General features: G+C 39.5%; 1 protein-coding gene across 3 annotated transcripts in view; it reads left to right on the plus strand.

Annotated features, from left to right (window-relative positions):
• The window catches only part of mapkbp1 (mitogen-activated protein kinase binding protein 1), a 113,684-nt gene that overhangs the window by 21,192 nt on the left and 76,207 nt on the right, over positions 1–16,285 (plus strand). For all 3 annotated transcript variants that reach the window (XM_034194815.1, XM_034194817.1, XM_034194818.1), the window contains exon 2: positions 10,245–10,336. In XM_034194815.1, coding sequence (XP_034050706.1) covers positions 10,245–10,336 — 92 coding nt within the window. The remainder of the gene's footprint in view (positions 1–10,244; positions 10,337–16,285) is intronic.

Genomic DNA, 16,285 nt, shown 5'->3' on the forward strand with positions numbered 1-16,285 from the left:
ATACGGTAGACCATAGGATCCTCTTACAGAAATTCAATGCTCTAGGATGTCACATATCAGCCATAGACTGGTTCCGATCCTATCTTGGAGAGCAAAAACAATCGGTTGAGATTAGTGGTACAATCTCTAATCCCTCTACCATAACATGTGGAGTACCACAAGGCTCTATTCTTGGGCCTCTACTTTTTCTCATTTATGTTAACGACATTCCATCTGTCGTCAGTTGCAAGACACTCTTGTATGCTGATGACACTGCCCTTATCGTTTCGGGCAAAGATGCCGAGGGTATAGAGAAAATACTCTCCTCGGAGCTTGAATCAATCAGAGAATGGTTGATTGATAAAATTGTCAAATGACAAATTGAAATTCTTATATAGGCAAGCGAGGAATGTCGACCTGATAACCAAGAAAATGCTAGTATTGCCACTCATTCAATGTCACTTTGACTATGCCAGCACCTCTTGGTACACTGGACTAACCAAGAAATATAGAACTCTGTTGCGGTGTACCCAGAACAAGGTGATTCGGTATCTTTTAAATGCACCGGCCAGAAAACATATCGGCGTTCATGAATTCGAACAGATTGGTATGCATAACATCTTTTATGGAAATGCTCCATCATATTTGGCCCGTCCTTTTGAGCGAACACGTAGTCTCCACTCAGTCGGTACAAGATCCAGTGCCATGTCCTACCAAGTACCCAATGTTAAGTCTCATGGAAAATCTTTGTTTAATTATACAAGTGTTTTGTTATGGAATCAATTACCTAGTCATGTACAGAGTCAAAGGAGCAGGTCTCTTTTTAAACGCCTAGTCAGACAATTTTTATTTGATAACCTCAGTGCTGAGGAATCTAGTTATTTTATATATTATTAATATTTTTTAAATTGTGTACTATTTAGGTACTTTTTATTTTTATTCCACTTAGTCATAAATTCTTATCTTTTTTTTACATTGTTAAAAATCATTTTTTGTACCCATGTTGATCATTTACTGTATCTGTTTTTGTTTTTTTATAAGGACCACAATGGAAATAAGCGCTTGCGCATTTTTATGTAATCCTTTTATTTTAATGTTACTTGTATACAATATTTGGTAATTGTTATACAATGTACATTTTAATAATAAACGAATCAATCAATCCAAAAAAAAAAAAAACTCATACATTCAGGATGATAAAATTTAATTGGGATTCTAAAAAGACTAAAGTCAATATCCAGTTTACACCTACTAGTAATACTAATGCAACACTTAACTAGCATTAAATCATTTAAATGTAAAAATCTTAAAGGAGACCCTTGGCCATAATTATGCATCTTGGTGGGCTTATTGAAGCTTCCTGGCCAGAGAATAAGTGTCTCCCATTTTGGTGATTTTTATGCTCTGCGTAAAAACACCTATATCTTTAAATGTGATTTACTCCAAGAAGGAAAGAGGCAGAAACAATCTCAGTGATATTTTAAAGGCTCAAACTATTCTCTTTTACAATGGAGGTCATCAAATTTGAGCTTTCTTGCTTCCTTCAGGCTGGAAAACTGTGTTAAAAATTGTATAATTTTCACAAAACTCCCCTAAAGTTTTTCCATGCTTGATGATGTCATAATGACATAAGGGGCATAAGGACCTTTCTCAACCACCCTACTACACAGAGTAAATGATTATCTTTCTGTTGTGGTGTTGTAAATGTCTGTATCTATGATGGTTCCTGAGTACTAACGTTACAAAATCGTTCGTTCGTTTTGCTATCATCCTCCCCTTGTATGAATCTAACATTGATTAGGCTACATACAGCACCCTGGCAAACCTTTTTTGAACTGATAAACTGAATTGATTTCTTGATTGTTTAATAATGTAATTGTCTCAGAAATGTGGTGATAGGGGTAAGATCCACTTACAGTTTTATAGGAATGACTGTCTTTGAGTTTGAGCCTGAAATTTTTGAATAGTAAGCGGTCTTTGACATTGGATAACAACCCCATCAGTCTTGTTGAGCACCTTTGCTTAAGAAAACAGGAAAAAGTTTCTTGAAGGAGATTTGGCACATGCTGCTGTAGGGAGTTAAAACTATACGAGGTCTGTTATAAAAGTATCGGACCTTTTTATTTTTTTCAAAAACTATATGGATTTGAATCACGTGCGATTACATCAGACAAGCTTGAACCCTCATGGGCATGCAAGAGTTTTTTCACGCCTGTCGCTTACGTCATTCGCCTGTGGGCTGGCTTCGAGTGAGGAGTGGTCCACCCCTCCTGTCAGAATCTCTTTGTCTGAGAACTTCCTGAGAGACTGACGCTTTGCTTCATCAAAATTTTTTCAAAAGCTGTGAGGCACATCGAAGTGGACACCATTCGAGAAATTCAGCTGGTTTTCTGTGAAAATTTTAACGGCTGATGAGAGATTATGGACTGTTGCTGTCACTTTAAGGACTGCCCACGGAGCAGGACGTCGCGACGCGCCCTGAGCCGCTGCTGTCTGCCTGTTTCGAGCTGAAAGCTTCCAAATTTAAGCCTCTGTTGACCCAGGACGTCGTGACAGAACAGAGAACTTTCAGAAGAGGTCAGGATCAGCAGTTTATCTGGACATTCCACTGTTAAAGGAGATTTTTGTAATGAAAGAAAGTGCGGATGGGTCCGCGCATCGGGACGCAGTCGGCGCCGCGTGCCACCACAGGAAAAACACCTCCGTTGGAAACCTTAAGGACAAGTTGGAACATGTCCAGCTGTTAAACAATTTCTCAGATACTCGCTCAACTGAAAGCCATCAAAAGCCGCCTGGTTTTTACAAATGGTTATCAACACGGAGGTGTTTTTCCTGTGCCACCGCACCGTGCCGGCTGCGTCCCGATGCGCGGCCCCGTCCGCACGTCTTTCATTAATAAAATCTCCTTTAACAGTGGAATGCTCTGCCTCCCATTCTACTCTTACAAACCCTAGGAACTACAAGTAAGCCTGCAGTCTGAGAGCGAAGCGCTCTATTGGGGTGATATGGTACTATGAGGTCCTTAAGATAAGATGGGACCTGATTATTCAAAACCTTATAAGTAAGAAGAAGAATTTTAAATTCTATTCTAGAATTAACAGGAAGCCAATGAAGAGAGGCCAATATGGGTGAGATATGCTCTCTCCTTCTAGTCCCTGTCAGTACTCTAGCTGCAGCATTTTGAATTAACCGAAGGCTTTTCAGGGAACTTTTAGGACAACCTGATAATAATGAATTACAATAGTCCAGCTTAGAGGAAATAAATGCATGAATTAGTTTTTCAGTATCACTCTGAGACAAGACCTTTCTAATTTTAGAGATATTGCGCAAATGCAAAAAAGCAGTGCTACATATTTGTTCTTCAGCATAAGGCAACATGACCTCTTCAAGTATTTTGACATATTCAAAGTACTGATCCATGATTCCTGGTATGTAATAAACCATAATATGAGAAACATCTCCATATCATGATGTTTGCTCCACCAAGCTTCACTGTCTTCACAGTGTACTGTGGCTTGAATTCAGTTTGTGGGGGTCATCTGACAAACTCTCTGCCGCCCATTGCTCCATTTCTCTTTAGGCTGGTCAATGTGTTCTTTGGCAAATTGTAACCTCTTCAGCACATGTTGTTTTTTTTTCCAACAGTCAGACTTTTCAGGGGCTTCTTGCCCACAGCTTGGCTTCACATAGGCTTCTTCTAATTGGTACAGTACTCACAGGTAATATTGGCTGATTCTTTGACATTCTGCATATTCTTTGGTCCATTTGAATGGTGGTTTTCAATTTTTTTTTTTTTTTTTTTGTTCTACGTGTTTCAATTCTATTTTCATTTATTTTCATTTATATAGTACCAGATCACAACAAAGTTGCCTCAAGGCGCTTCACATAAGTAAGGTCTAACCTTACCAACCCCCAGAGCAAGCACACAAGTGACAGTGGTAAGGAAAAACTCCCTCTGAGGAAGAAACTTCAAGCAGACCAGACTCAAAGGGGTGACCCTCTGCTTGGGCTATGCTACAGAACAAATATACAGGAAATGTTGCCAGTGTAAGGACAGGAGTGTTTCAGAAACAGACACCACACCCATCTCTGGATGGATCCACACCTCAAACAGAGATAAAAACACAGAATCAGACATCAGAAAGACAACAAATACAGTATAATTTGTCAGCATTAAGCAACAAGAAAAACAAAAGAAATACTAAGAATGTTCGCCGTCCACTAGCCCTAAGCTTCAGTAAAAGACCCAGAATTTAGATAAGGTTGAGGCCACGGCCCGGTCCATTTCCTAATAAAATGAATTAAGAGTAGAAAGCATTGTAACATACTATGCTAGTATGCTAGCCATATGAAAGAGAAAATAAGTGTGTCTTAAGTCTGGACTTGAAAGTCTCTACAGAATCTGACTGTTTTATGGATTCCACAGAACAGGGGCATAATAAGAGAAAGCTCTGTGACCCACACACTTTTTATTCACCCTAGGGACACAAAGTAGTCCTGCACCCTGAGAATGCAAAGCCGGGGCCGGTACGTAGGGTTTAATTAGGTCAGCTAGGTAGGAAGGTGCCAGTCCATGAATAATTTTATAGGTTAGTAGCAGAACCTTAAAATCTGATCTCACAGGGACAGGAAGCCAGTGAAGAGATGTCAAAATGGGTGTAATGTCTTTCTGATTTTGTTGCCATTTTAAAACATTTGAGATCATTTTAGCTGAGCAGCCTATCATTTTCTGCACTTCTTTATATATTTTTTTTCCCCTCTCCAATCAACTTTTTAATCAAAGTATGCTGTTCTTCTGAGCAATGTCTGGAACGACCCATTTTAATCAGATTTTTAGAAAGAAATACGTGAAATCCAGCATGTATGACGTTTGCTGCCTTTATCCTTAAATAAGGCCCACGTGTTTGACACCTGTTTTCATAGAAAGGTAAAATGCAGTCACTGCTATCATTTTGAACAGCCTAACATTCATTTTTCTTAATTTTCTGCAAAGTAATAACAAATTGGAATGTTTTGATTTGGGATAGAATGTGCAGTGTCCAAAATGCATTTGTGTGTGTGGAAATTAAAGCTATTATAAGGATTTTGAGTTTTGCTCACTGTTTTAAACACACTGGTGTTATTTTGAACACAGCTGCAGCTGACAGGATCTATTCAATCATGGAGCTTTCTTCCGGAGTGAAGCCTGCATCGTATAGCTCCATGGCACTGTGATCATAGAAGTCACATAAAGCTGGACGCAATACATGTGGATTAAAAGAGCTTCATTCAGTCCCATGTTGTCCTTCTGCACACATAAGTCAAATGCTTGTTAATGATTTTTTTTTTTTAACTACCTTGCTCTAACAACTGTCAAAAATAAGTGTGTGTGTGTGTGTGCGTGTCCGTGTGTGCTAAGCTAAGTAGGGAGATTCTGCACTAAAACCCTCTTTCAGCTGGAATGGTGGTTATTTAAACAGCCACGGATCTCTTAACATTGTAAAACTGTAAAAATGGAGAGAGTGACAGAGACAAGCAAACAGACAGATACAGAGTAATATAAGTTACTTTCCACAGACAGTAAAGAAGTAAAGTAAGGCATTACATATTTTAGAGTAGTAAGTAATGTGTAATGTATTACTATTTTGAATAATAACCCCAACACTGAGCTTGAAGTGTGTAAGAGTCTACAACTTCCCCTGAATGAGACGCTAGTCCTACACAGGTTACTTCTCCAGCCAAGGACCGTGCCCACTTCCACTTGGGTGGACTGAGATAAAATGTCTTGTCCAAAGACACAGACCGGTGCTGTGACTAGGAATCAAACCCAGCTCTACAACTCCATCCCACTGAGCTACCTGCCCTACATTACCATCACTGTACAAATACAAAAACTTTCTTTTGAGCCACCTGAGCAGCACCTAATAAAAATAAAAACTTAACAAAATATAAATACCTTTTAATAGGATGCCACCATTGACAATTAATGACTACAAAGCAAGTTAAAAAAAATTTTTTTTAAGCTAGTCACATGAAGTGATGGGCAGAGAAACTGTGAAGAGTTCTGTTCTATAGTTTCCTGAACATTATTGCATTTATCTGACAAACAAATCATGTACCACTCGGGGTGGGAATCTCAAGGCACCTCATCATATGATTCGTTTACCGTTCAGAGGGATGCAGTGTGACTATAATACGATTATGGATACATCTTTTTTCAAGACCGGATTTTTGTAACTACTTGGTACTTTTCAAAACAAGGTATTTCTTATTAGTCAGTCATTCATTTTCTGTACCTGCTTATTCCAGTTAAGGATCCCCTTGGCAAGAGGCAGAGTTCACCCTGGACAGGACACCAGTCTATTGCAGGGCCATATAGACAAACTTGTTCACACTCTCACTCACACCAAACCTGCATGTCGTTGGAAGTGGGAGGAAACCGGGGCACCCAGAGGGAACCCACACAAAAAGGACTCGGTGGGAAGTGACCTCAGGACCTTCTTGTTGTGAACCGACAGTGCTAACTACTTAGCCACCTTGATGCCTTATTTGTAATGATCCATAATGTGAACATGTTATTATGATGGTGAAACTTTATTGCACTGCTGATTTGTTGACACACTAAACTGCAACAAAACAAAGAATGTGGTTTTTGTTCTCATCTTGTACACAAATATTTCCTTTTAATTCCAGTTTGATTTCAGTGGTTGAATTGTCTACACAGTGCACTCCAACATGATGCGCCCAACAACATATATTAAAAGCAGAGATATTCTTCAAGGCTCAGCAAGCATTCTGTTGTGTAACTATGGTTTAGATTTCACAGTAAAAACTGTGTTCAGAAGTAGCCAGATTTTGTCATTAGGTGCTTCTTGTTCTTTTGTGTGTCACATTTCTCATTGTCCAAAAATGGATGGTTGTTGTTGTTGTTGTTTCATTTCGCTGCACAGCAGCTGCTCTGCATAGCCTCCACCAGATTGGAGCAGAATGGTTGTAACAATGAAGCTTTGTGGCAAATGTACTTAAATAAAAAGTATGTAACTGGCTGAAAAAAAAATTACTCGAGTAAAAGTCAAACTGCAGATTTACGTAAGCAACGTGAAAACTGCTCGTTAACAGTGACCAGCACCTGCATTCCTGCCCACTCCTTCAATTAACATTTATAAAATTTATTTTTGACATCTGTGAAGTGATTCAGAATTGTCCACATTGTGATGCATCTAAGAATCGATTCTCATCCACCCCGACTTAATGCCGAAGATTAGATCAGTATTTGATTTTGTCAACTTGTTGTGTCCTTAGATGGGTATGTTCAGACTGTAGGGACGGTGTTACCTCTCTGAATGAGTCAGTGTTTGGTTACATCATCACTAATGATGAGTCACGTTTATGCTCTTTCCCCTGTGGTTTGAGCTCTTGTTCTGATGGAATCTGGACACGAAAGTAGGAGATACGCTGTTCCTTTTAGAGAGTAAAGGGAAAGTGGAAAATGACAATGTAAATATGAGATGGTCATGAGGGAGAGAACCTTTTTAGATTAATTTGAGTATGCGCGCACACACACACACAAATAAAAGTACAGCGATACTGCTGTAGTCTGAGTAGTGGCACAGTCCTCCAAACAATACATAACCCAGTAATTAACATGTTGGTGCCTGTAGATCGCTGATGAAGGGGAGGTTTAAACTTTAGATTTAAGTCCTGTCCTCATGTTTATGCATGTGTTTCCTGGAAGGTCATGTTTGGAACCTTGTCCTTACCTTGAAAACCCTTAGAGAGTCAGGAGGATGTCTGTGACTCACTGGAATATTCTGTCATTGTTCTGTGGACTTGTTTTAACTGTGGCAGGATTTTCAAGATGCTCAAAATTTGTTTTTTCCATTACAGTCTTTTCTAATTCCTTAAATTTCCATACTTGCCATAACGCCATCAGAGGGTTTTCCAGAAGCACCAAGGTTATGCTGTAGTTCTACTGTGGGTTTGCTACGTTTAGGATACGAGATGTTTTTGCATATGTGTTACATCATTAAACCATGTGCTATTACATTTGTGGGTAATCTTTATCTTCACCTGCCCGTTTATCACAGTTTTAGACCGGGGGTTTTTGGGATCCATATTTGTCAAAGTGAGGCTGCAGCTTTGAACAGGTTTTAGATAATCTAGGTCAGGGGTTTTCAAAGTGTGGGACAGTGAGGCTCTTCTCAGAGAACACACAATTTCAATGTCTTCGTGTGTTTCTTTTTATTCTTTTACACGTCTTAAACACATTTTTAAAGTATTTGTGTGTTATAAGGAACTGTGTGTATTTACACATTTTACAGCCTTTGTAAACCTTTTAAGCATGTTTTAAAGAACTTTCTATTCTTTCACACATTTTGCACCCATTTTAAACATGTGTTTTTAAAGAACTTTCTATTCTTCTATTTTTATCTTTTCTCATATTTTAAACATCGTTTTTTAAACATTTAAACATCTGTGTGTTTTTAAATGTCTTTGGCATAACTAACACATTCTAACATAGACATTCATTCAAACAGGGATGGGTATTAATAAGATTTTATCTGTCAATGCCCTTATCGAGTCCACTTATCGATTCGATTCCTTATCAATACCTCTTGTGAATTTTCTGTGTAGTAAAAGTAGGCTTTACAGGTTTTCTATGTCAGTAACATTTTATTAAGTCTTAAAGTAAATAAACATGAAATTGGTTACTGGATCCTTGATTTCTGGGCTTAAATAAAAATAAAATCTGTAGTTTTTTTCTCAAAAGCATTTCCTTTCAGACATTAATGGCACAAATGTCACTCTATACCTCTGAGCTGAGCTCTTAGAGCCAGCTGTGCTGCAAGTCAACATCAATATAATTCATAAAGAACGCAGGACGTCTTATTTTGGGAGGGAAAAAACATTTTAGTCTGTTGTCTGTGTTACAGCATTTGGAAAGAGGTGTCATTTGATTTAAACAGTGATTCGCTTTGAAGTTATTAATTCCAACCGGACTCTGTCTTTCTAACTTGTCTCGGTAGAGAGTGGTGCAGCGTTTGGAGCTGTGCGAACGGAACAAAGGACAATTCTATTTTCTTTCCTGCAACAAGACAAGAGTCCCAGTTAGTGACTTTAATCCGCACAAAAGTGACTCATGATTGACATCTTTAAATGGCTTTGAGAGGGGTTAAGAAGTGGACTTGCTGCTTCTGAAAAGCAAAGAAGCAATGAACCAACGAAGCAGTGGATCGGAGCACTGCTTCATAGCTTCAAGAACAGCCACTGCAGAAGCGGTTGACTACAGACCCACTGCAGGGTCTGCAATCAGCGTAAAGAAATGATCATTTTCCCGATTAAACATCCTCTAAAACAACGGCTGCTCTGAAGGACCAATAAGGGAACCGTTAAACAAAAAGGCTATTGATGTCGGTGGATTGAATAATTTCTTAATGATTCTTGAAAAGAACCGGTTCATGATACCCATCCCTTGTGCCCACCCTGAAGAACTCTGGCGCCCCCCAGGGGGAGCATGCCTCACAGTTTGAAAACCACTGATCTAGGTTAAGTAGGTCTGATTAATTAAAAGGGAGGCGATGGTGAAGTGGTTCAAATCCCTGTCAGACCAGAAAATCAGTCAGGACCCTTGGCATGGTCCTTAATCCCCAAGTTGCTGCAGGTTTGTAGTGAGCGCCTTGCATGGCAGCACCCTGACATGGGTGTGTGTGACTGGGTGAATGTGAGGCATCATTGTAAAGCACTTTGCCCATAAAAGTGACATATAAATGCAGTGACATTTATCAAAAACCCAGGATTGATCAGAAACACTTGTGCAGCATTGCAGGCTGTTAAGGTCTACAATTTAGTTAATATAGCTACAACCAAACAGCTCTTTTAAAGAAATGAGGTGTTTATCAGTAAGTGTACATTAAATTTATTTCTCCATTTTTCCTTAAAACAGTCGACACTATATTCAAGATCAACAAAAAGAATTTTGGCGTAAAATGACTGCATGTCATGTAAAGCTGCAAAATAAAGATACGCCTGTTATTCTTTATTAATCAAGTGCATAATTTATTAGTCTTTAAAATGCACCAGAGTTGTCAAAATTCCACGCTATAAACATTCAACCAAGCTATGATTCAGTGGTAGAAAGTGGTGAAAATTCTTGCTGTCAGCATCTAAACCTGATCAGTCCAGTTTTGCAGACAAATGGTGAACATTTTGTATCCTTATCTAATTTATTTAACTTACTGTGTCTGATGGTGACTAACAGCAAATGACCTTTGACTTTTTACTTGCAGGTGACCTTGGAGAAGGTTCTGGGTATCACGGCCCCAGGAAACAGAGCACTGGCTTGTGACCCACGAACTGGACTGTTGGCGTATCCTGCTGGGTGAGGAACTCACTCAGCCTGAACTCTGTTTGTGAGACCTTTTGTGTCTTGTTGTGCCAGTATGGACCACACGTACCATCAGACAACAGAGACATGGTTGGTTAATATCTCTGATTGTATGTCCGCACTGTGGTTTACAGTGTTTAATTATTCTTTGATTCAGTGGTGGTTTGTTCTACCTTTTCATGCTTTTGTTGAGGAACAACTATACTGCAGGCAGTGGTGTGAATTGTCCATATATCGAAGGGTTACTGGGTTAAATCCTAGGTTGCGGCTTAGTTTTGAAATGCCCTTGAGCACCACGGTGAACCACAGGCTGTTCAACCTTCTGACACATACAGCTTCTGCTATTCATGTCATTATGTATATTACTATTTCATATTACCAAACAGTGCATGTGTTCAATCAATTAGAATAGCTACTTTATTTCCACATGAACTTATTTAAGCACACATGTATAAAGTTGACCGCCTGTTTAAAAAAGCATGGAAAGTTCCAGAAATGTATAATTACAGTACTTTTAGAAGCTTCTGACTGCCATAATGAGGTATCTGTGTCTGTATTCAAGGGTTTACCCAATAGAGTCAGTGGCTGTCTGCTTTTAGAAATATGGGAAAATAATTATGCCAAGGCATCAAGAGGAGAAACATGGATTTCCACAAGTCACATTCCTGACATTCAGCAGTATCATGCTGTGCGGGGGAATATGTAAGGAGTAGGACTGGTGCACTTCATAAACTAAATGGCACAGCGATAGAGGAGCATTACCTGGAAATCTTAAAAAAACACCCCAAGTCATTAGCCATAAAGTGAAAGCTTGTTTCAAACAACTACTTCTAATGAAACAACAGTCGCTGTTGTGATAAGACCAGAGGACAAAGTTAGGACCCAAAATGCAGGGAGTAAGAAAAAGCCAAATAACAATAACTGAAATATGCAATAAATCCAGGAAGGAGACACTGAGGCCAGAATGCTTGATGGGAGGAACTCTTAGACCAGGTGGTGAGTGGAACTAGGACCAGGTGGCCGCGACGGAGCTGACAGGAGGCAGGAATGCTGGAGGTATAAGAAACACAGAGGTCAGAAACTGCTGGGACTGATCACAAAGAGAAACGCGAGGAATAATACAGAGGTCAGGTGCCACACAGGCAAAGCTGAGTGTCTGGCGATTGTAGAGAGGCAGGACCGGGGTTTAAATACAGGCGATGGTGATTGCTGGCAGGTGTGTGGAATCGCTCCGTAATGCGGAACCTTGAGAATAAGGAAGGGAGGGGGAGCGGAGCAGATCCAAGGCAGCACAACAGTCCCAGCATACTTTCAATGTTCTCATACAATCAGTGGTTTACAGACAAAAAAAGCAAGTGTTGGTACAGTCAAATCCTGACTGAATTCCACAGAAAATCTGTGGACTGGATTGAAAACATGTGGCTCTGCAAGGAGGCCCACAAAGTAGACCAATTTCCACCAGTTCTCTCTGGAGGAATGCTCCAAAATTCCAGCAAAATATTGAGAAGTTCAAATTCAACAATTTAAAGTTAGTACTAGCAAATACTAACAAAATATATGTAAACTTGTGAATTGGTGAAAATCTGATATGGTAGATAAAAGTTGATTATAAATCTCTGTTATCAGTATTTGTAATAAATCTTTTGTGTAAAAACAGTGTTTAGTGTTTGGGAAAATTAAGTTTGAATGTTTTTAGTCAAAGTGTATGTAAACATATGGACTTCACTGTAGAGGTGGGAAACAATGTAACGAAAGGTGGGTTTTTTGGGGGGGGGGGTTGGTTTTGTTTTTACAAATGCTTGCTTTATCATTTATGTTTTTATTTATTTATTCATTTTTGTTGGGTTACTGGCCAATAGGCCACTCACCCTAGGTTGTGGCGCAACGTCCGTCATAGTTGTTATCATTTGGTGCCTTCGTCGTCCGTTTATTGTGATATCTCAAAACTGTCTAACTTTTTTCTAATATGGGTCATTGACATTGTTCCTGTCTAAAAATCATATTCATAGATTAGTTCATTTGGAAATGGCGGCCATTTTTTTTTTACCGAAAATAGCCATTATGAGCACTTAAAGGCAATTTTCTCAAAAACTGATAACTTTTTTCTAATTTGTCAAGGGCATAATATGGGTCATTGACATATTTCACGTCAAAAATTATAGTCAAAGATACGTTTGTTTGGAAATAGCCATTTTTATGCCGAAAACAGCCAGTTTGGGTACTTGGACCCAATTTTCTCAAAAACTGTCTGATAACTTTTCTTTTAACAATGGCACAATATTGGCCATTGACATTGTTCCTGTCCCAAAATTATTTGTGTAGATTTGTTCATTTGTAAATGGTAGCCATTTTTATGCTGAAAATGGCCATTTTGCTGTGGGCTTTAATTGAGTCTTAATTTTGTCATGCTTTTTTGCCATTTTCCCTTTTTTCACTGTCACATGTTGATTTTAATTGATGAGCCTTTGCTCACACCCCTATTCCACAGAGTGTGTTCTACTATGATCACCCATAATCCAAAAAAAGTGCAAAAATGGGATGAAACTACTTGCTTCCTAACAGGCTGCCTTTATAAAGTCCAGACCTGGCAACTCACCCATCAACAGCAAAAGAAAAGGTGCTGCTTTGGCTTCAAATTTTTACCCAGATGGAGCACGATCAAAGAGGTTTCAAGCCATAGGGCCCCTTCACACATCATGCGAATTTGGTCGATTTGCGCATGAAGTGCACATGAAGCAGGAATCATGTGCAAAACGAGTAAAATCGCAGCTGCCTTGTACACCTGTTGGTACAATTATTTGCGCACACCAGCGGCTGAAAGACTGTCTGTGCTGTGCAAGCCCATCAATCCCTCTTGCGGCAGGTGTGGGCCAAATTCCAGGTGACACGCACATACATCTGACACCACTCCTTTGGCACTTAGAAAATGTGTGGCCATTCTTACTATTAACATGACAACAGTCAGCAGACAATCATTGTTGTGCTGCCAGTGAAATTTGTCTAAGTGCCCTACAAGTGTGGCTTAGGTGTGTGCGCTGAACTGACAGTAGGTGTGGCTGCCGACAGAAGCAGCTGTGGAGATCTGGTGACAGTGTGTTCCCACGTGCACAAACCGTCGCACCGACATTGTGCATGCCTGCCCGTCAGCGCAATGTGTCATGGTTCACTCATACGAGCTGCTCCGACGGGTGTCGCCGTGAGTTGTACATATGCACTGTGTGTGAAGGGGCCCATAGTCCCAACAAATACCCCGTGTAAAGAAGTTCAACTGTGATTGAAGCCGTTAAGATCGCAAATACCTGGAAGTTACCACGTACTGTCAATGATTTTGTGGTCCTCGGTGTATGTTTTTTTTTTTTTTTTTTTTTTGTACAGCACTTTGGAAACTATGTTTGTGAAATGTGCTATATAAATAACGTGGTATAGTATGGTGTTTTGAGAATCAGGATGAAATTTTCAACACTTTATAATTGGAACCCAATTTCAAATCTGGTGCAGATGATGGCCAGAACTACTATGTATGCCAAGTTTGTTCAAGATGGACAAAGATGGATCAAGAAGTTACTAAGATGCTTCAAAACATGCCCTGATTTGCTATTTGGGATTAAACAGGAAGGAATGGTGTTCTGTGGAATAGCCCTGTTACCAAGAATGTAGTGTGCATGCTCATCCGGAGAGCCTACTGCGCTACAAGGTGCTTTTAAATGGTATTTCATAAAGATTCACAATGTGCGTAATTACTTATATACCACAACATAATGTTTTATCCACACTACTTATCCAAAATACAAAACGGAATTACTTGATGTAAATATTCAGAGAGTAATTTGTCCTCTCAGCTTTCCGGTACTACATCGGTGTTATGTAATAACATGCTATGCGTCATGGTACTGGCGAGTTACAAAAAGCTTACACAGGTCACACACGTGCAGTCCCATGCCTGGTACGTCAACAGCTAATGACATTATGTAGAAGTAAATAAGATTAAAGCCATCAAGTGGTTAAAGAAAGCTTGCACATGCACCACATTTCCAACTGTTTGGGTTTAAAGGTTGACCACTCTTACTGAAATTTTTCTCAGTGTGATGAATGCTTTGACTACAACCCCAGTTCCAATGAAGTTGGGACATTGTGTAAAATGTAAATAAAAACAGAATACAATGACTTGCAAATCCTCTTCAACCTATAGTCAATTGAATACACCACAAAGACGAGATATTTCATGTTCAAACTGATAGACTTTGTTGTTTTTGTGCAAATATTTGGTCATTTTGAAATGGATGCCTGCAACACATTTCACAAAAATTGGGACAAAAGACTGGTAAAGTTGATGAATGCTCAAAGAACACCTGTTTGGAACGTTCCACAGGTGAACATGTTAATTGGAAACAGGTGAGTGTCATGATTGGGTATAAAAGGAGCATCCCCAAAAGGCTCAGCCATTCACAAGCAAAGATGGGACAAGGATCACCACTTTGTGAACAACTGCGTGAAAAAATAGTCCAACACTTTAAGAACAATGTTTCTCAACGTTCAATTGCAAGGAATTTAGGGATTCCATCATCTACAGTCCATAGTATAATCAGAAGATTCAAAGAATTTGGAGAACTTTCTACATGTAAGCAGCAAGGCCGAAAACCAACATTGAATGCCCGTGACCTTCGATCCCTCAGGCAACACTTCATTAGAAACTGACATCATTGTGTAAAGGATCTTACCACGTGGGCTCAGGAACACTTCAGAAAACCATTGTCAGTTAACAGTTCGTTGCTACATCTACAAGTGCAAGTTAAAACTCTACCATGCAAAGCGAAAGCCATACATTAACAGCATCCAGAAACACCGCCGCCTTCTCTGGGCCCGAGCTCATTTGAAATGGACAGATGCAAAGTGGAAAAGTGTGCTGTGGTCTGATGAGTCCACATTTCAAATTGTTTTTGGAAATCATGGATATTGTGTCCTCCAGACAGAGGTGTCAAATCCAGCTTCAGAAAGTAAAAGTCCAGCCACATATTTGTTCCATCTTCCCAATAAACCAGCTGATTGTAATTAGTTCATCTCTTCAGGCAGGTGGATGAGCTAATTATTGACATCACCTGTTTTAGGTGCACACGTAGAAGCAACACATGAGAGGGTTTTTACTTTCTGAAGCTGGACTTGACACCTCTGCCTCCGGACAAAAGAGGAAAAAGACCATCCAGATTGGTACTAGCACAAAGTCCAAAAGCCAGCATCTGTGATGGTATGGGGGCGTGTTAGTGCCCAAGGCATGGGCAACTTACACATCTGTGATGGCAACATCAATGCCAAAAGGTACATCCAGGTTTTGGAGCAACACATGCTGCCATCCAAGCAACGTCTTTTTCAGTGATGTCCCTGCTTATTTCTGCAAGACAATGCCAAGCCACATTCTGCACGTGTTACAACAGCGTAGTAAAAGAGTGTGGGTAATAGACTGGCCTGCCTGCAGTCCAGACCTGTCGCCCATTAAAAATGTGTGGTGCATTATGAAGCACAAAATACAACAACGGAGACCCCGGGCTGTTGAACAACTGAAGTTGTACATCAAGCAAGAATGGGAAAGAATTCCACCTACAAAGCTTCAACAATTGGTGCTCTCAGTTCCCAAACGCGTATTGAGTGTTGTTAGAAGGAAAGGTGATGTAACACAGTGGTAAACATACCACTGTCCCAGCTTTTTTGAAACATGTTGCGGCATCCATTTCAAAATGAGCAAATATTTGCACAAAAACAATAAAGTTTATCAATTTGAACATTAAATATCTTGTCTTTATGGTGTATTCAATTGAATATAGGTTGAAGAGGATTTGCAAATCATTGTATACTGTTTTTATTTACATTTTACACAACATCCTAAAATTCAGTGGAATTGAGGTTGTAAATGCAACTTTTTTCTTCCTTGTACTTTATTGATATGTGTTT

This window comes from Thalassophryne amazonica, chromosome 19 (genome assembly GCF_902500255.1).
Source record: "Thalassophryne amazonica chromosome 19, fThaAma1.1, whole genome shotgun sequence".
Lineage (NCBI taxonomy): Eukaryota > Metazoa > Chordata > Actinopteri > Batrachoidiformes > Batrachoididae > Thalassophryne > Thalassophryne amazonica.